The 18,583-nt window shown below is 36.8% G+C and overlaps 1 protein-coding gene across 3 annotated transcripts; it reads right to left on the minus strand.

The window, feature by feature from the left end:
• Positions 1 to 42: 42 nt before the first annotated feature.
• Positions 43 to 16,573, minus strand: LOC140236783 (elongation factor 1-delta-like). Of its 3 annotated transcripts, none has more exons than XM_072316718.1 (9): positions 16,503 to 16,573; positions 15,124 to 15,299; positions 11,793 to 11,870; positions 8,533 to 8,626; positions 7,813 to 7,910; positions 7,236 to 7,298; positions 5,025 to 5,241; positions 3,210 to 3,325; positions 43 to 1,311 (listed from the first exon to the last, which is right to left on the minus strand). In XM_072316718.1, the coding sequence occupies exons 2-9, from the start codon at positions 15,235 to 15,237 to the stop codon at positions 1,273 to 1,275; spliced, it is 819 nt and encodes a 272-aa protein (XP_072172819.1). In that variant the 5' UTR covers positions 15,238 to 15,299; positions 16,503 to 16,573; the 3' UTR covers positions 43 to 1,272. The 3 variants fall into 3 exon arrangements, with proteins under 3 accessions (XP_072172819.1, XP_072172820.1, XP_072172821.1); XM_072316719.1 differs by having other exon boundaries at positions 15,124 to 15,268; positions 16,503 to 16,538; XM_072316720.1 differs by lacking the exon at positions 11,793 to 11,870.
• Between the last annotated feature and the right edge of the window lie 2,010 nt (positions 16,574 to 18,583).

The raw sequence follows: 18,583 nt of genomic DNA on the forward strand, positions 1-18,583 counted from the left end.
TACAAAGTACTGTACAGAAATGAGGCAATGAAAAAACAGATATTATATTTTTATGCATAATCTGTTTTATAGTTGTACTGCAGATGTTGTAACACATGGTGTTCATGTTCTGTATATTTCTTCTTTTTTTATAAAATGTTGTATGAAATGCTTCAAACAAATTTTTAGTAAGTATCAGCAAATCACAATATATTACACTTTTGAGGATCTCCAAACTGCTGAAGACTTGTGTGTTTTGTGTGTGAATCCTGGTTTCCATATCACGGCTGAGATCCCGGCATTCAACCCATGCCTTGCCTTTCAAAATTTTCTTTCTTAATGTATCAACTTATTTTCTTGGGGGGGGGGGGGCACCTTTGACCTTTGACCATGGCAAGCTGCCACAAACAAGAATACCAGGTCTACAAAAGGAGAATCTGTTCAACAATATTTCAATCACAAATTACTGTATAAATCATTTTTCCTGCAATTCCCTCCATACCACCACAAGTCTGATGAGGAAAGTGAGGAAAAATCACTCTTTTCAAATAAAAGTCTATTTCTGATTTTCGTTATGGACAATTTTTCACTTCATGATTTTCCTTGATTTCTGACATCAAGATTAGAAAATTAATCCCACTTTATGTTTCGTTGATACTGGTACAGGGATACTGGGGTATTTTAAGCATGCGAAACTTTGCAAACACTACCAACATGTCCAGTGGAGATAAGTGTTTTACTGCCCCTTGTTATAGCATTCCTGCTGATAATTTTTACATATTTTGCTGGTTTCCCCAACTTGGTTTTATCATCTAGTGTGACTTCTCCCTCACACCTTTGTGAGAATGAACTATTCTTATACAGAAATCATGAATATGCATCAATCTCTAAAAGGGATCTTATCTCTCTTATCTGACAGTAACAATGGTGATTCATGGGAGTGGCAGTATGCCTAAGCTGTCTAGCCAGGTTTCAAAAACCGATGTCAAAGCTAACATCTTGTCAGAGAAAACCAGGGAGGGTGCTAACTTGACAGAAAAATTGCCTCAAACCCATTGAGGAAGTGAAGGGCGTAAGACTACCCATTCAAATTCGATTTAGCTTTTGAGAACAGTATGTGGAGTTTTATCTGTGTAAGGCTGTGGGACTACGGGAAATTTGAAATCACACATCCTACAAACTGGCAGTCAGTCAGGGGTGTACCGTGGACTCGGTGGGGATGGGTGTAGTCATCCGGGAGAGGAAAGTTCGATGAATTCTTTAGACTTTTGATGGATTCCAGGAGAGGTCGCATTACACTTTATTGAAGGCAGCAATGTCTACACTCTGAATCTGTGGGTATATAAGGGGGAAAGTGAGAAAGAGAGAGAGAGAAAGAAAAAAAAAAAAACAGGTGATGGAAATGCAATTTGAAGTGTAATCAGATCACAATACAGGAAGGCATGGACCCCATGAAAACTACAAAATAAAGATATTGGCTGACAATAATTTCAAATTGTTAAAAAATAAAAAATGTAATATCACACCTACCTTTTACCTCTTCTCCAAATTTCTATGTCTAAGAAAGTCTTGACATTTGAAACTCTTGTAAATTTTCATGAAAGACATGAAATGACATGACAGGCTGTGCCTTGAATAAGCTTACGTTCATATGCCTACTCTCATGCATTTTAACACATATAAACACAGCCAATTTTCTAAAATATGTTTCTCTAGTTGCTGACTCACTTTCCAGTTTCATAAGACACACATTAGTGACACAACATCTTTAGATAGAATTGTATCAGGGCAATTACTCCAAGCTAAATACTGGTTAGTGATAAGGTTAGAGCACAGATTAGGGTTAGGGTTACATTTAGGGTTAGAGTTTGTGTTAGGGTTAGGATTAGGTTCCGAATTAAGATCAGGGTTAGGGTCAGGGGTAATTGTCAAGGGGGTAATTGCCCTAGAACCAGTTGAAACATTTCAGTGAATAATCAGCACGACACTATGCACTGAGAAAAAAAAAAAACACATCCTGAGACATTTACCATCAGCAAATACGAGCAAAGCTGGATGACAAGGAAAACAACAAGGCAAACACAGTTTTTTCCCCCTCTCTCCCTTTTTATCAAGTACCATGACTACAAACCTAATTATGAAGATTACTGCTTCTGACTGCTTAAGTCTTTAACACTAAATGCAATGAAATGTGGTCTTGAACCATGAGGGTGCACTACCATATCTGATGTTCTAATTAAAAAGGGGGAACTCCTCTTCAATGTGCAACCAACTTTCATAAACAAAAACAACCAAAAAATCAATATATACAGCAGTGTATGTTTCACTAAATTAGACATAAGAATAATGGAATTACAGATATTTTCATGTTTACAGAAAAGAAATAGATGAAGGAGAGGTGTTATTGCGTCAAAAATGAAATTTCAATAACTTCCTCGGCTTACGTCAGATCTGATAAAAACTTCTCCTGTTCTATTTACTTGATTTTGACCCAACTGTAAAGGTAAACCCCATCATAGAGTGCGATTTCTCTTTAATGATAGATACATCATGCTTATAAACTTAGCACCTCTGTTTGCTTATTTGTTTTTCTGTATTTTCTACCACCATACACACATTACCACAGACATACTTGTGTTAATATAAATATCATCTTAACTGAACAACAGCAATTCATGCTAGTGCATGGGCATTTCCTCAGTTTTCTTGAATTATAGCTGAACCTCGTTATGAAAAGGTCAGTACAAAAAAAACCCCCTCCTATAACAAGGTGGTTTTGTGGGTTATATATTTCTTTCATTTTGTACCCCGACATAACAAATCAACTATCATGGTTTTAAGCAATTGTTGTAATGACATTCCCCTGCACTACGTGTGTTTTCTAAATTAGATGCTCTGTTGACCAGGTGCTACGTTTTACAAGAAACTTTGCCACTTCAGAGGGGGGGGGGGGGGGGGGGTTGGGGTGGGGTATTATATATGCCATATACAATGTACCTAGCGAGTCTAAATTTTCGCGAATCAAGACTTCCTGACGATTTTGTGGGTGGTTAAATTCGCGATCATGGAGTCCTGTACTGAATGGAGAAATGTATACGCATACATCACCTTCATATCAGGATCAGAGTCAATATTTTTGTGTGTCTTTGATTTCGTGAATAGCAGAGGACTCACAAAATTTGCGAAAATAAAAAACCTCGCGAAAAATTTGGCGTATACAGTGTACTCACCAAATCTTCATGCTCGCAGATGGCTTCCTCTAGGTCGTCCGTACCGACTTTGTCGTCTTCCACCACGCATGTGATTTGCAGCTTCTTGATGCCGTATGCCAGTGGGACCAGCTTGGCTGAGGGTGACCAACGTGAACAAGAAAGAAAGCACTTGACTTCAGGACGATGGTAAATTATGCAAACATTGGGAGCTGACCGATGAAGCCAAGATATCCCAGGATCCGAGCTCAATGAAGTTTGAAGACATTATTTACCATTTGCAGATGAAACAAAAACCCAGCTTTAGTGCTTTAAAATAGTTCTAAAATGTGAGTAAGGGATGAAAACAACCAATGTAAAAAAGTTAATCAATATTAAGTATTGTTAATTACACAAAATGTGAACAATAGTTACAATAAAATTGTCTCTAAACTAAACCGTCTACAGTTATGGTTTAGTGAGAAAAAGTGTGATATCTCCTTGTATTTTAGGCTTTACTACAAAATTTTTATACGGTAGGATGTCTTGTGATACAAGTGGCCTACACATATGCATCACATGTGATAACTCAAACATTTTTTGAATCACTGCTCCACAAGGGTATCTTTAATTACCAACGAGTCTGACCTCAGTGAAATCTTGCAATATGATGTGGTGATAAACATACTCGCACCTCACGCTGGATCAGAAATCATTTGATCATAGTCAGAAATGAAAAGAAGAACCATGAATCATCTAAAGCAGGTTATCAAATAGAGCATTATTGTGTTGTTTTTTCCTTCTTTTCGCACAATATTTGCATCTGATTAGAAACTAAAAGCCGTTTTTCCTTTTCTTTCCCTTTCAAGTGCAGTGAATGTTCTGCTAGCACAACTGTCTTGATCAACCAAAATATCATGATTATCATCTAGAGTCAGCCTATCTCATTGTACAGTCATACATATTACCACAATCACGTTGCAATTAAAAAGACTGTACAGTACTGGTTGAGGTGAGGATTCAGCTCGTAACGTTTTGCGAGATATTTAGAAACAACTCTAAGAAATGTTAAAGAGCATACAATTCTAAGGGGAATCAAAAGTTTATTTGATGAAAATCGATTTTGAAATGACTGAGATATCTAAAAACAAGGTAAAATAAAGAGATCCTAATAAGACGTGGCCTGTCAATTTTATAAGGATCACTTTTTTGGATGTCTCAGCCATTTCAAGGCAAATTTTCATCAAATAAACGTTGAATCCTTCTTGAAATTACATGCTCTTTCATATTTCATGAGGTTTCTCATTATCTCACCGAAAAATGTTATAAACCTGAATCCTCACCTCAACCAGTACTGTACAGTCCCTTTAAAAGCCAATAAGAATGGCAGCACATCTAGTTTTCTATCACCTAATCACGTTTATTCCATCACTGACTGTATTTATTTTGACGAGTATAAACAATCATGGAGTACAGGCAACTGCTGTTACAACAAAGTCCTATGGAACCAATAATTTTCTTTCGTTATAATGAAATTTTGTTACAGCTGAGCAAAAAATATATAAAGATCCATAGATAATAAATTTTGGGACTTATAGTTTTACTTTGTTAGGTAACATGATCGAAAAACTTATTTCTGGCAAGAAATTTGTCCTTATTCCACAAAATGATGACATGCATCTCTTTTTGTGCGTCAGTCAGATTAGTGTGCATTTGGTAACTATGGAATTTAGCCTAAACCAGTTCACCTTCACCTCGTGGGTTAAGCATTTTCCACGGTTACCTTATGCGCACAATTCCAATGACCCACTCAGAACTGTACGTCATTTCTATACTATACTGCATTGTCCTACTCACAGGCTCCCCACACTAGACCGTCCATTTCCACCGATCTCACGGCGTTCTCCAACGCCTTCATGTCTGTCTCGTCATCCCACGGCTTGACGTCGAAGATGATGTTGGACTTGGGAATGAGGGCGGGCTTCTTGGCCTTCTTGGCGTGGTACGCCGCCAGACGCTCCTCCCTGATTCGCTTCTGCTCCTCAGTCTCTTCCTCTTCATCTGAATCTGAATCCTTCAAAAATAGTAATGGAAATAATACTTAGAACATTGATAATAATAATTATGAACATGAGTGGTGATGATGATGGTGATACTGATGATGATCATCTTCACCATCATAATCATCATAATCACCATCATCACATCATCATCACCATCATCACCACCATCATCTTCATCTTCACCATCTTCATCATCATCATAATCACCATCATCTTCATCATCACCATCACCACCATCACCATCATCATCACCACCATCATCACCACTATCATCACCATCACCATCACCACCACCATCACCACCACCATCACCACCATCACCACCACCATCATCACCACCATCATCACCATCATCATCTTCATCATCACCTCAATCATCATCATCATCATCACCTTAATCATTATCATCATCATCATTATCTTCATGAAAAGATAAACACCAACAAGAAAACAAGTAGGGTGATAGTGGTAGTAGTTCATTTATGCTAGGTTATTTCTATCAGAGTATGGGATGATCAGAAAATACAGAAAATACCATTCTAAGAGCAATTCAAAGTTTATTTGATGAAAATCGGTTTTTGGAATGACTGAGACATCCAAAAACAAAGTAAAACAAAGTGATCATAATAAAGTGTAGGTCCCACACTTTATTAGAATTACTCTTTTTTGATATCTCAGCCATTTCAAAACCAGTTTTCATCAAATAAACGTTGAATTCCTCATAGAATTACATTCTTTCATATTTCATACAAGGTTTCTCATTATCTCACCAAAAAATGTTAGAAACCCGAAATTAGGTCTTAACCAAAACTGTACGATCCCTTTAAGTTTTGATCTCATTCCTTTTAACCCTAACTAGGCCGGGCTATTTAGGTAGATCATAGAGCCGGGGGGGGGGGGCCTCCCAGGCCCCCCCTCCAGATCTCGGCCGTTGACCGCGCGATCGCGACGAAAATTGGCACACACATTGCATATGATGTAATCTAAAGTACTACGAAGTTAGATTTTAAAGAAATTGTCATTTATGCTAAATTATGCTAATTTATGCATAATGATGCATGAAATCAGACAATTTGGTATAAATCACTAAATAAAGTTCGAAATGGGCACATTTTTTTTTGTAAATATTCTTTTTAGTGTCCTAAGCAAATATAAGAGAAAAAAATTCAGCTATCCGAAAAAATTTCTTAAGTATTTTATTGTTTTTTTGAATTTCTTATGTATTTCTTTGTTTTTTCGACTTTATGTTTTTCATCGTTTTTTCGATGAAACTTGTCCGCGACATTGTTCCGAACAAGAAAATATGTTATTAATTGATTTTAATCAATAAAACCCCAAAATAATCATGCTTTTATGAAATTTGACTGTAAGCACAGTTTCCATTGAAATTGTACACGAATTCACGTTTTTTAGCAATTTTTGGTCTGACGTGCATGTACATATTTATGCGAAACTTCAGAACCGCAAAACCGGGCATCGCAAATTTGGTGTCAAAAGATGTGGGAGACTCGACAGAAAAAAGTCATGAAACGTCGCGGCGATAGCTTTTCACGTTAGCGATACATCGGAAAGTCGAGGGGGGGGGGGCCCTCGGAGGCCCCCCCCCCGGCCTAGTTAGGGTTAACTTAACAGATTTTTGCAAAAGAACGATAAACTGTCTTTTCACATTCTCTTCCATAAATATGTACTACTACTTTTTGAGTTATTATATTGGGAAAGTTTAGAATATGACCTCAACCTAATTGAAGGTTTCCTAAAATTGATCTGTTGTTCTATCATACTCCACCCTTAAAGTTCAATAACAATGTTATCAACCTTCTTATTTTCACATAATTGTGTAAATTACAGAAAAAGTATATAATTAAAGGATGTTTGTGTGTGTAAGTGTGTGTGTGTGTGTGTGTGTGTGTGTGAGGACATTAATAAAAACTTATGGCTTTGCCTATAGCATTGATTCCAAGAAATGGGGGTACAAAGAAATACAAACTGACAAACAAACACTTACTGAACCAAACAGATCAAAGTCGTCATCTTTGTCAGCTGGTTTTCCATTCTGAACTGGTTTTGCCTAGATTGGGGGAAGAGAAAATGGTACAACAGGGTATACATTTTTAGATCTGTACTTCTGGTAAAGCAATGAATGGTCTACCGCTGCGGACAATTGGTCCTGTTTCATAAAGCTGTTCGTAAAGTTACGAATGACTGGTGATCAGTTCTGATGTGCTATACTTATCAGAATTTCAATAATTCAGCACAAGAACTGATCACCAGTCATTTGTAAGTTGTACGTAACTTTACAAACAGCTTTATGAAACAGGGCCAATGTCTTATCTGACAGCAGCTGATTAGATGCATGACTTACTTTCATTACGCAATCAACTTCACGCAGGATGCAAAGTATGGTGATTCCTCAAATCCTTTCTCGCTCTGACACTGTTCACATCTTGGTATCAGCATTACAAAGATTTGTGAATATTGACTGAAGTATCTCGGTCTCTTAGTTCAGCTTTTGAATCAAATCTAAAAAGAACAACCTAAAGACTAAAAAATTGCTGCATTTTTCGTTCAGCTTTGAGACCAACCTCGACTGCTGAGGGTTTGCTTGCTGGGATGGTAGAGGTGTTCAAGGCACTGAGTCTTTCGGTCAACTTGGCCACGGCAGCCTGGAGGTCAGAGGTGACTGGACAGAGGAAGGAGAGAGAGATGGGATGGATGAGAATGAAGTACAACCTTGACTGACTGACACTTGACACTGGACATTGGTACTTGAGAAAAAGATTTCCGGTACTCATGTCAATGCCACACCAAATGGTCGGTACTTTCGATGGATCTAACTATATTCCTGGATATATTTCCTCTGAGCATCTGGCAAAAAGCTTGTCCACTTACCTCCATCTATGCAATGCATTTGAATACTTGGAATCAGAAATTATAGACTTGTTACCATCATTCTCACTTCAAATAAAGTTTTTGACTTTGATCATGATATATGAGGAGTCATTGTGGTCCAGTGGATAAGACCATGGGCTCACAATTGTAAGGTTCCCGGTTCAAGAAAGCGGGGTAGCAGAGGTTGTGTCCCTTGGCACCATATCCTCATTACCTAGTCCTTCACCAGCCATTGGTCCTATGGTCAATTTCTCAGTGGCCACATAAAATAATTCAACCACACACATTTGTACACCCCCCCCCCCCCCCCCCACGACAGCTCGGTGGCAGATTCTATCAGACATTTCTAGTCTTTTCAAGTATTATGGTAGTTTCCTGACATCCCAACCATCATGAATAATGCTGCTACTCACTCTGTCTCAGCTCGGCGTTTTCCTTCTCCACGGCCGAGAGACGTGCCAGGACTTCGGCGTTGTCGACACCGACGCCCACGCTCAGACCGACTCCCTGTGTGAGAGTGACAGACAAACGAATCATTGTCAGGCAAATATCTTCTCTCACTGTACTCTTCCATATCTAAGAATTTTCATTTTCTGTTTCAAGGTTGGCACCTCCCTCTAACAACATTCTCACATTTTTACGAGATACAGCTCAGTTTCTACAATATTTCTTCAGTCTTTGACACACAAATACTGGGAATATGCAGATTCTGATTTACCCAATTTCCAACTTTATCGTACTTTAGCATTTGATGATAAGAGAATCAAATCCATCTAAATTCATGGTCAGACAAATATCCCACTTGCAATGTTTTGCATGATTACAATAGACTGTGGGGGAATTCATATCATGAACAAGTATTGCATGCACACTCTTTTAGGTACAAAATCCACCCTCATCTAAGCTCAAGTGACTATATTCACCATTGTTTCATTGGGGCTCATAGAAACAGGAGAATCTCCATGATAGGACACTTACCATGTTATAATTTCAAACACACATTATTTATACCACTAAAATGGAACCTTAAACATGACATATTTTTTATCAACTAGTTGTATGAAATTGAAACTTTGTCTATAGTTAAGCGCATTATGGACAAAAATTCATTGGAGTTACAAAATTGTTGCAAATGGAATTGGGAAACTATTTTAGCAATGAGAAAGATGCATAAAAGGAGTATTACAGCAACAGTACTTTTTCAGATTTATGCTGGACAAATGTGGTCCTTAGCCCACCCACCATGCCGAGCCCTGAGCCCCGTGACAAATTACACTGCAACTCATACTTGAGTGTACCAGCTCCGTTACAAGTTTGTTAGACAAAATGCGCCATTAAGAGCAAAATGTAAAAATGTGTCTGCCATTATTTAGGTACATATATAGTCTGGGCTGGTATTAGTGATGTTCAAGCGTGTGCAAGTTATGGCATAATTTGGAAGTCAAGGTATTGAATTGTAACTGATTGACAAACTGCCTTTAATTGGCGATTACCCAGTGTTTTAGTAGTAGCCATGATAAAAATCATGGGCATCCCTACTAGCAATGGCTGGCGTGTGAAAGTTCGGTAGTCTAGTGGATACAACACCAGTCTAGCAATCAGGAGATAATTGGTTCGGGTTAAACTCGAGTACATGTGCCCATGATGTTTATCAAAGCTACTACTACTTGTAAAACAATGAATAATCGGTGCTTATTTCAATGTGTCAATAAAGAGCAAATTGTCAATCAGTTGCAATAGAAACAATTCTACACCAGATTTCATAAATTTGAACACTATTTTGAACTTTCAAAGTAAACAGACTATCTGTCATAAGAATGTGAGTTTTCAACTAGGACAGTTACCTACCCATAACAAGGGATTTTATTTGACTTATCCTGACATAGCAGTTGCAACTGTTCAATTAAATTGATTCTTAAATCAATATAATGCACAGGTAATGGCTCTATTTGACTATGGATTAGGTTTAACAATAAATCTGCATATCTATAAAGCCGTATAAAGAGGTTATGTAAGAGACAAACATCTTTACAAGTTTACGATCACAAACATCAATAACTCATTACACAGGAGCACAGTTTCACTTGGAGACAGTGGGTGAAACATTTGGCAGCTTTGGGCAGAAAACGATATGAGACAACAAGGGACACAGTGGAATGGTTATCAAATAGCGGACAGGTACATACAATGGGGCAAAATTATAAAAATGGGGTCAATTTAGCACACAAATGTAACATGCATTATCAGGATTGAGGGTATGTGGTCAAGTAACAAATGAACAAAAACATGAAATATGTTACATAACACCATGTAAAGCCCTTAAAGGTTTATCAGTCATATATAGGACAACTTGGAAAATGGTCGCATGGTCAATAGTTCCAAGTTAATATACTATTTTTTTCACAACCTATTTTTGATTTAATTTCATGTAGGATACACCCCATTTAGACAGAAATCTGTTTGTGTCACATTAACTCCTACTTTTTTTTGGTACACTTGTGAGTGTCTGGAAAAAAAGGTACTACAATGTATTTACATGACAACAAAATATGTCATCATCCCCCCTTTCTTAAGTTCTTAATTTTAAGGCGGGAAGAACGAAATTGTTCAATCATGTGAAAAATTACACAAACTCTAGCACAGGTTGGGGCACTGGGCAAACATGTCTAGACAAATCATTTCAATGCAGCCATTCTCAAAAATATTAGACTTTGTAATTACCATACAATGCAGAGAACATTACAGGGGATATTATTCATCTGCAATTTTGAATTGAAAGCAGAGCACTCAAAACATCAATGGATCAGTGAAATGTGGGCAAATGTACTGTAGGTTTCAGAAAGTTGTAAATATTCACAAAACGATTAGTGATTTTTTTTTGGTTTTTTTCAAATGCTGTCTATTAACAAGCATTCGTAAAGAAAAACAAATAAATCAGAAACATCACTAAAAACATTGAACTCTCTGCCTGAAATATAATTCGCAGTCAAGTCCTCACTGGCTTCATACACGAAATTGCTCTTAGATTTACAATCTCTTACAAGACTCATCGTCAGGGTCTTATTATTGTATCATTTGTATTATGTATGTTCAACACAAAACCGTACGGCTGTAGAGCCATCATGGTCATATGACTATATTCGCTTTTTGGGCTACCAAAAGGATGTTGTATTATATTCAATCCACAGAAAATCACATATCCATCAGCTTTAAGAGCCCTTCACTGATCTGTGCCCTTTTTAGTGCTCCTACTCAAACTTAGTCTTTGATGGACAAGCAATTATCCAATGTTTCATACAAGAAATGTGGACAATTTTCTTTTCTTCCAATTCGCAACGTACACCGGGTAATTTTTTTCCTTGACTGCTAAGAGCAGCATAACATGGAAATATTTTCAAAAAGAATTCATAATCTGAATCCAAGCATGAAAGTTCTGCTTTATACCCTTATTAAAAGTCAAACTGGTAAGCTGGTGGACTGTACTCATTAAGTTCATTAACTGCATGCAAAGACAATTCAAATTGAGGCATACTACTGTGTGAGATAATGACAGATTTTGGGGATTTTACATTTGAGCTACAGTTGTCATAGTAAAATAATGTTACCATACAGTAGTTACGTGTTAAACAAACGGACACATAGAGAAATGCCATGCAGTGTGTGAGTTACTCACAGCACTCAAAGTGTTTTGAATGTTCTGACGTGCGCGTGCAATTTCGCTAACCAGATTGCTGGCCGCACCGTCCGTTTTCTGTGAGTAGAAAGCACACAAAGAGAGGAGAGAGAGAAAAAAATGAGGGTAGATCGGCATAAGCCGAGAATCACAGAATGATATTTGGCTCATTATCTATCATTTTTACAACTTGTAGTCCGCTAAACCACTTCATGTACTTCAATCTCATTTTGGAACTTATTTCTATGATTACCAAGCTGCTGAACTTGCTCAAATCCTTTTGTAAAATGTCAAATGTTTAATGAATTGGTTAAATAAACTTGAACTTGACTTGACTTGACTTTTCTAATGGATGGATGTTTGAGTGTTTCTTACAATCTATCCAATCTTCAACACCTAAGAATCTTTCTGTTTAGCTACAGAGTGATATAGAATATCTTGGTGCGCATATTTACACAGTAACGGCATGACTGAATTACACATACCAGTAGCAATCTTCTTCGAATGCATACAGGAAGGACACCTTTTCTCACAAATTCTTCTCCGGTGTTAACAACAATCATTTGGATGAAGTTATTTTGCTATCAAGGAGATATTTGTATTTAACCTTGTTCAGTAAATGTTAGGCAACAGCTTCTTTGCAAGGTGCCAATTTTCTTTGCCCAACTGTCTCTCAAATAAAGGCCAACCAAGGAGGTATGAGACCTCCTTGGGCCAACAAAGTTCTATATCTTTTTCAATGTCCATGCAATCAATTTGTCATCTTCACTGACTGTCATTGATGAGGAAATGTACTAGACCTTCGGCTACACTGCTACGAACAGAAATACAAATGATATAAATGAACCTTGTTTGTGTGTGGCAGAGAAAATACATGTAGGCCTACTGTAAAACAATATATTTTTGCGGCATGAAATTTTTGCGCATTGGAGCCGACGGCCTTTTTCGTGGCATAAAATTATTCAAGGTTGCCTCTAACATTCAATGCATACAGTGTAGACAAGAACTTTCGTGTGCATTTCAATTTCATGAATCGTGGCTCCCACAAAATTTGCGAAATTAAAATGCACACGAACATTCCTCGTTTTATAGTATTCTACCTTCCTTGGGAATTCTTTCATGGACAATACTTGAAATTATCATGTTAATCCTTCTAGGTCATTTATCCAGACAGACACCACACACTAAAATAGACTGAGCATTTTGACATTGCAGAGCGACCGTCCTTAATTTTTCCAACTGAATTGACTGCAAGGAGGCACTGGATCATGTATGGACCTGTCTGACGACTTTAAAAGACACAGATGGCATTCTCCTGGTGATCTTTATGGAATTTTCATACCCATGATGTAAATACCGTTTCTAATCTCGGACCAGGGTGTGATGACATGGGCATGCACGTACTCAACATACACATAAATGTGTGCCTGCTGTTATGGTCAGCATAATTTGTGTACTGGCAATTCCATTGTGACTTTCAAGATGAAGGAATTTCAGTTCATCTAAACTAGATGATGATTCTGATCGCAAGATGCATTAATTTAGGTCATAGTCAATGATCATTTTCTCACTACGCTTTCCTCTTTTCTTTTTTTTTGTTTTTGTTTGAAGAAAGCAGGAAAACTATGAAAGACAATACTAGTTGCAACCAATGGTTTTAACACCTGTGGGGAGAGTCACTATCTTGACTACAGATGGGGATTGACTTCCACACTTGGACAAGAACAGTTAGTCATTCACTATAAATGGATAAACTAGAGGAACAAATAAATCAACTTCAAATTTCCATCAGTATCAGTATGAATTCAGCAGTGTGGGGTTAAAAGCAATTAGTAAAGCATTATTTTTCATCAAAGAATGGAAAGTTAGTATGCAACCATACATGCATGTACACTACCACTCACACACACAAATTGTTTATTTTGAAGGATATGGTTAGACAATGCCTTGCTATGTGGTAACTTATTCAATGTAAGAAAACACAAAGAAATATATATTCAAATATGCTACTGTAAAAGTGGATATTTTCGCGCGACTAATTTTCGCGCTTGGCCGGGTAAGAAGAGTTTCGCGTGTTTTTAATTCCGCGGAATCAAGACATCACGCACAGGAACATATGGCAAGCAAAAATATTCGCGTGCTTTAATTTTCGCGCTAGTTTCTGGTTGCGTGAAATGCGCGAAAATTTCAACACCGCGAAAATTTCCACTTTAACAGTAATGGAAAGATTCAATTAAAAATGACTACATGACATTTTCAAAAATGATAAAACACAAAACCACCTTCAATTGTTCATTCTTCCAATGGGTCTTACAATGTACAACTGCTCATTCAAATGACAGCAATATCAAAGCTGAAATACATAAGCATATAATATTCCACAGAAATTTCAAAATTTGTTGGTTGCTTATGTACTTTCTCAGCTTCCAAAGTTATACAAAATCTGTCTGATTGTTCTCAAAATGAAAATCAACACTGTGGTTGACTTAATGATATTCAAACCCATGGGATATTAAAGTACAAAAACTTTTGCAAAATCTTTTAATATTGGCTTGTCACTGCCCAGTAAGCTTATATTTGTCTTTATACAAAGTGATGATTTACAAACATGCTGCAGTGATTAAATCAAAAGAAGATTATGATAGTTGTGATAGTTGTTTATTAGTGTTTGTACTCGTAGGCATGCAAGTTTGTTTCTGCTGTGATAACGACATGCAAGATCATGTTTCGATATTTCTAGAATAGTGGTATGCTCTGCAAATCGTATAAGTTTTTGGGCATTACGTCCCTTTCGGGAGGAAGGGCAATAAGATAGACTTTCAAGCTGCTCACTGAAGCTTTGTGGCAAGGATTGTCGCATGTTTTTGGAAGATATGTGTCTTTGTGCTTCCTGATGAAAACAGCAAATTGTTCAGACTACTGCTATGAAGGCTGGCAATCTCACATGTTCAATACTTACGGCACTTTGCAATTTTCATGAGATAAGAATGGTCTACTTTAATCAATTAATATGAAATTGCTGTAAAACAGAATTCAAATAAATACCACATTTGAGCTGTTATCTTTATGTGTAAAGTATTTCATCATTTCACATGCATAAGCTTCAGCAACAGCTAGACGCACACTTGTTCTTTTTTTGTTGTTGATGTTGTCATTACTGTAATGATATGCTTCACGGTAGAATCACTGTATACTGCCAAACACTGAAAAGACTAAGAGAAGATGTACAGGAATGCTGCACTCGGTATGTCCAAGGTCATGCCATCCCTGCCTGGACCAACCAAGCCAAGCCTATTCCCAGCCCTTCCCAAAATCGACTTCAGCTCCTCACCTGGACCACAAGACCACTGTGCTGGGCAGCGACATGCTCCTGGTATTTGTACTCAGCCTCCTCAAACTTGGGGCGGTCAAACCAGATGGACTCTTGCATCAGTGGGTGGGCCATGGTGTGTGGTCAAGCAAGGGGGGTGACTGCTCTGCTGGATGACAAAGATGGCGGGAGAAAGCCTATAGATGGAAGTAAATTTTAACACATGGTAACCTACAGTTTACTAAACTATACAGAGTCCAACAACTAAAGTCATATAACCACAGCACAGTAATAAAAATACTAAAGGGTTCAGTCTGCTATCTTGACATAAAATAGCTATTATAAATTGTTTATTAAATCCCATTCTTAATCCAGTTGTCAGATAATCGACAGATAATGGACAGTAAACTAAAAACATACAAGAATTTTTATTTCTTGGACTAACAATCATTATTATAATGTGGTAGTTTATCATAGAAAATTTCATCTACATGTACAGTACAATCCAGATATTTTGGATTTTTAATACAAATGTGAAACAAAGTAGTAAATTTAGGCCTACTATTGTACTGAGACCATTAAGGGTGATGAAATGAAATACAGTTCCCACACCACAGTGAAGATCCAGAGAGGAAAGAAACATTAACAAAAAAAAAAACAAAACAAAACAAAAAAGAAAAAAGAAAAAGAAATTGTGAAACCCATTCACTCTGTGTGTTGGTTCATATAAAAATTGACAATTTCAGTCAGATATAAATTTACATCTAATCATTCATACACTTTTAATAGTCTTCACTGCTTTCACTTTTAACGTTACATTAACATTAATCAATGTGAAATAACACATAGAGACTAAAGTAGAGCTCTAACGTCAAGTCTAATTATATACAAATGAACCGAAATATTTGTCATCCCACAATACAGTCATAACATAACCGTTTTCAATCTTTGGAAGGCCGACTTCCCTTTGCTATTGAGTTTATTGTTTGTTTGTTTTAGACACTCCGCAAGTGAGAGTGTAGTGGTAGATCTCTAGGCCTAGTAAATCCAAGGAGTTACTAGGCGTGCTCGCCTAGTAGTTTCACTAGTCTCCTTGACCTTGGTAAATCTGGGCTGGGTGGGGTTGTTACTATCGTATCCCCCGAAAACCATCCCATTCATTCATTCCTCAAGGCTCAAGCCCGTGCACCGACCTGTCTGTGACAGTGTCAGTGAGTGGGAAATCAAGCAGTACGCACGGTCTAACGTTATAACATATTTTCGTTACGAAATGTCACTAAAACATCAAATTGTTCCCTACAAACATGTATGTTTCTATTGAACTATGACTCTTCCACTCTGAACAGTGTAATAAAAACATCATAAAATGGCATATTTTATCAATCCACTCGACATTTTACCGACACTGGCGACAGCCGATGGTGCACAGTTGTACACGTGAGAGAAAAGGAAGTCTTGACAGCGCAGCCGCCGCTTGCGCTTGCTACATGCATGCGCATGCTGAGCTCGCTGCTCAATGATTCATGATCTTGCACATGTATGCATCGTGTATCACTGATCTGTGGTACTGTATGCATGCACGAAGTTAGGTGTATGGTGTCTTTGAATACACCAACAGCAATGAGTTCGGTATGCCTCAATTTCCATCGCTTGCTGTGTACTGTATTTATCTTTTTTTTTCTCCTAATGTCGAAAATCTATTCACCTTGGCGGCGTAGAAGAAGGTTAATACACAATTCCACACAAAAATAATTTTTTGTTTAATTTTACGAATGGAACGAACAAACGAACAAAATGGGATGAAGATTTTAATGACCTATATAGAATAATGAATATTTAAATATCAAATCATCCCATTCTTTTTTAAACAGTGAAATTTTAGTATAGGAGCAAGTATACATGCGCACTTTGGATGCGTTATAACCTCAAAGTACAGATGGATATTAAATGTATTTATTCTAAGCAATTAAAACATGTTGGTTCCATCAACTTAATATTAGTAAGTTAGTTTTTAGCTCAAACTTTGCCTACCAGTAGGCCTACTTTCAACACAATTTGTTCTGCAGTCTCCTTCTATATAGACTGACATAACATATACACTTTACACAAATTCAATTACTTAAATTTTGTATTTTTATCAACATAGGTCCTATTATTGTTATCACTATGATCATCATCATATTATGATGAGTAATATCACTGCCACCATCATCCGATCATCGTCGTCACCATCGTCGGAGCATCGATCATCATCATATCCTCATTGCCATAAAATTATTCAAATCAACATTGTATATCCGTTAAAATTGGATCCATAAATCCCACGTTCACTGGCAAAGAAAAAAGAAAGAAAGAAAATAATTTGTATACTTGAGAGTGTAGGTCACGGTGTAGAGATAGATGTGTTACTATCGTTGTATTTCTGCAAGAACTTGTTTCATCAGAACTTCATTAATGTCATAAGAAAGAGAGGAAAAATCCCTGCAGAACAGTGCAAAAAATAAAAATGATGGAAATCGGATAAGAAATAAGGGTGTAATAACATTCTGAAAATAATAATTTCATTCTTTTTTTTTAAACCGCATTCTTGACCAGTCATCATGAATATGCAAATCACCAAGTTGACCAAAAATGACATGATCTCACATTTTCATATTCACTTCAATAACAGGCCTATGTAAACAGCTAGTGAAAAAATCTCATCAGCTACATGAATGTAAGACTTACCCTAAAACAACCCAAAATAAAAAGAAACAAATGTACAACGTTAACTCTGATATATATTTGGTATGGGAATATACTTTTTTTTAAACGATTTTTTCTTCATTTTTGTAATGTTCTATGGACTTTTTTTTCTTTTTTTTTCAGAGTTTCTTTATTTTGGCGTTGAATTCCTCATTAAGATTGGTAAAGTGCACAAATTAATCAAATTTTGAAGTTTATTGATCAACAACAACATGTAAATGATTATAAATGAATATATACAATGAATACACGAATTATACATGAATGGATACTAAAGTTCAATACACATAAGTGAAGCTAGACAAATACACTTGCGTAAACATTAGAGCTAAACTGGTTTTCATTGGCAAGAATATATTGCATGTATAGATTAAGAAAAAAATAATTAAAGACAGAAAAAAGTAAGAAGAGAAAAGAAAGAAAAGAAAGAGAAAAGAGAATAAAAATAATACAATATTATATGACACGATGTAGTTGTTAAAAGTACCGGTATCAAAGATAGCACAATTCCTAGTTTTTCTTTTCTTTTTTGAAAAAAAAAAAACCCAACAACAATTGATTTTAGCCATTGAAGAGTGACATCTAATATTTGCCTGCATCTTAAAACATGATGTCCGAGCAACCACAAAAGAAAACCCCGAACTGATCGCAGAGCACTTTTTTCACTTTGGCTGGCCTAATGCTTGTTTGGGCTTCCGCAGGCGAACTAAACCGCTCAAGGTCTTACCTGCATGAA

Source organism: Diadema setosum, chromosome 13 (genome assembly GCF_964275005.1).
Source record: "Diadema setosum chromosome 13, eeDiaSeto1, whole genome shotgun sequence".
Taxonomy (NCBI): Eukaryota; Metazoa; Echinodermata; class Echinoidea; order Diadematoida; family Diadematidae; genus Diadema; species Diadema setosum.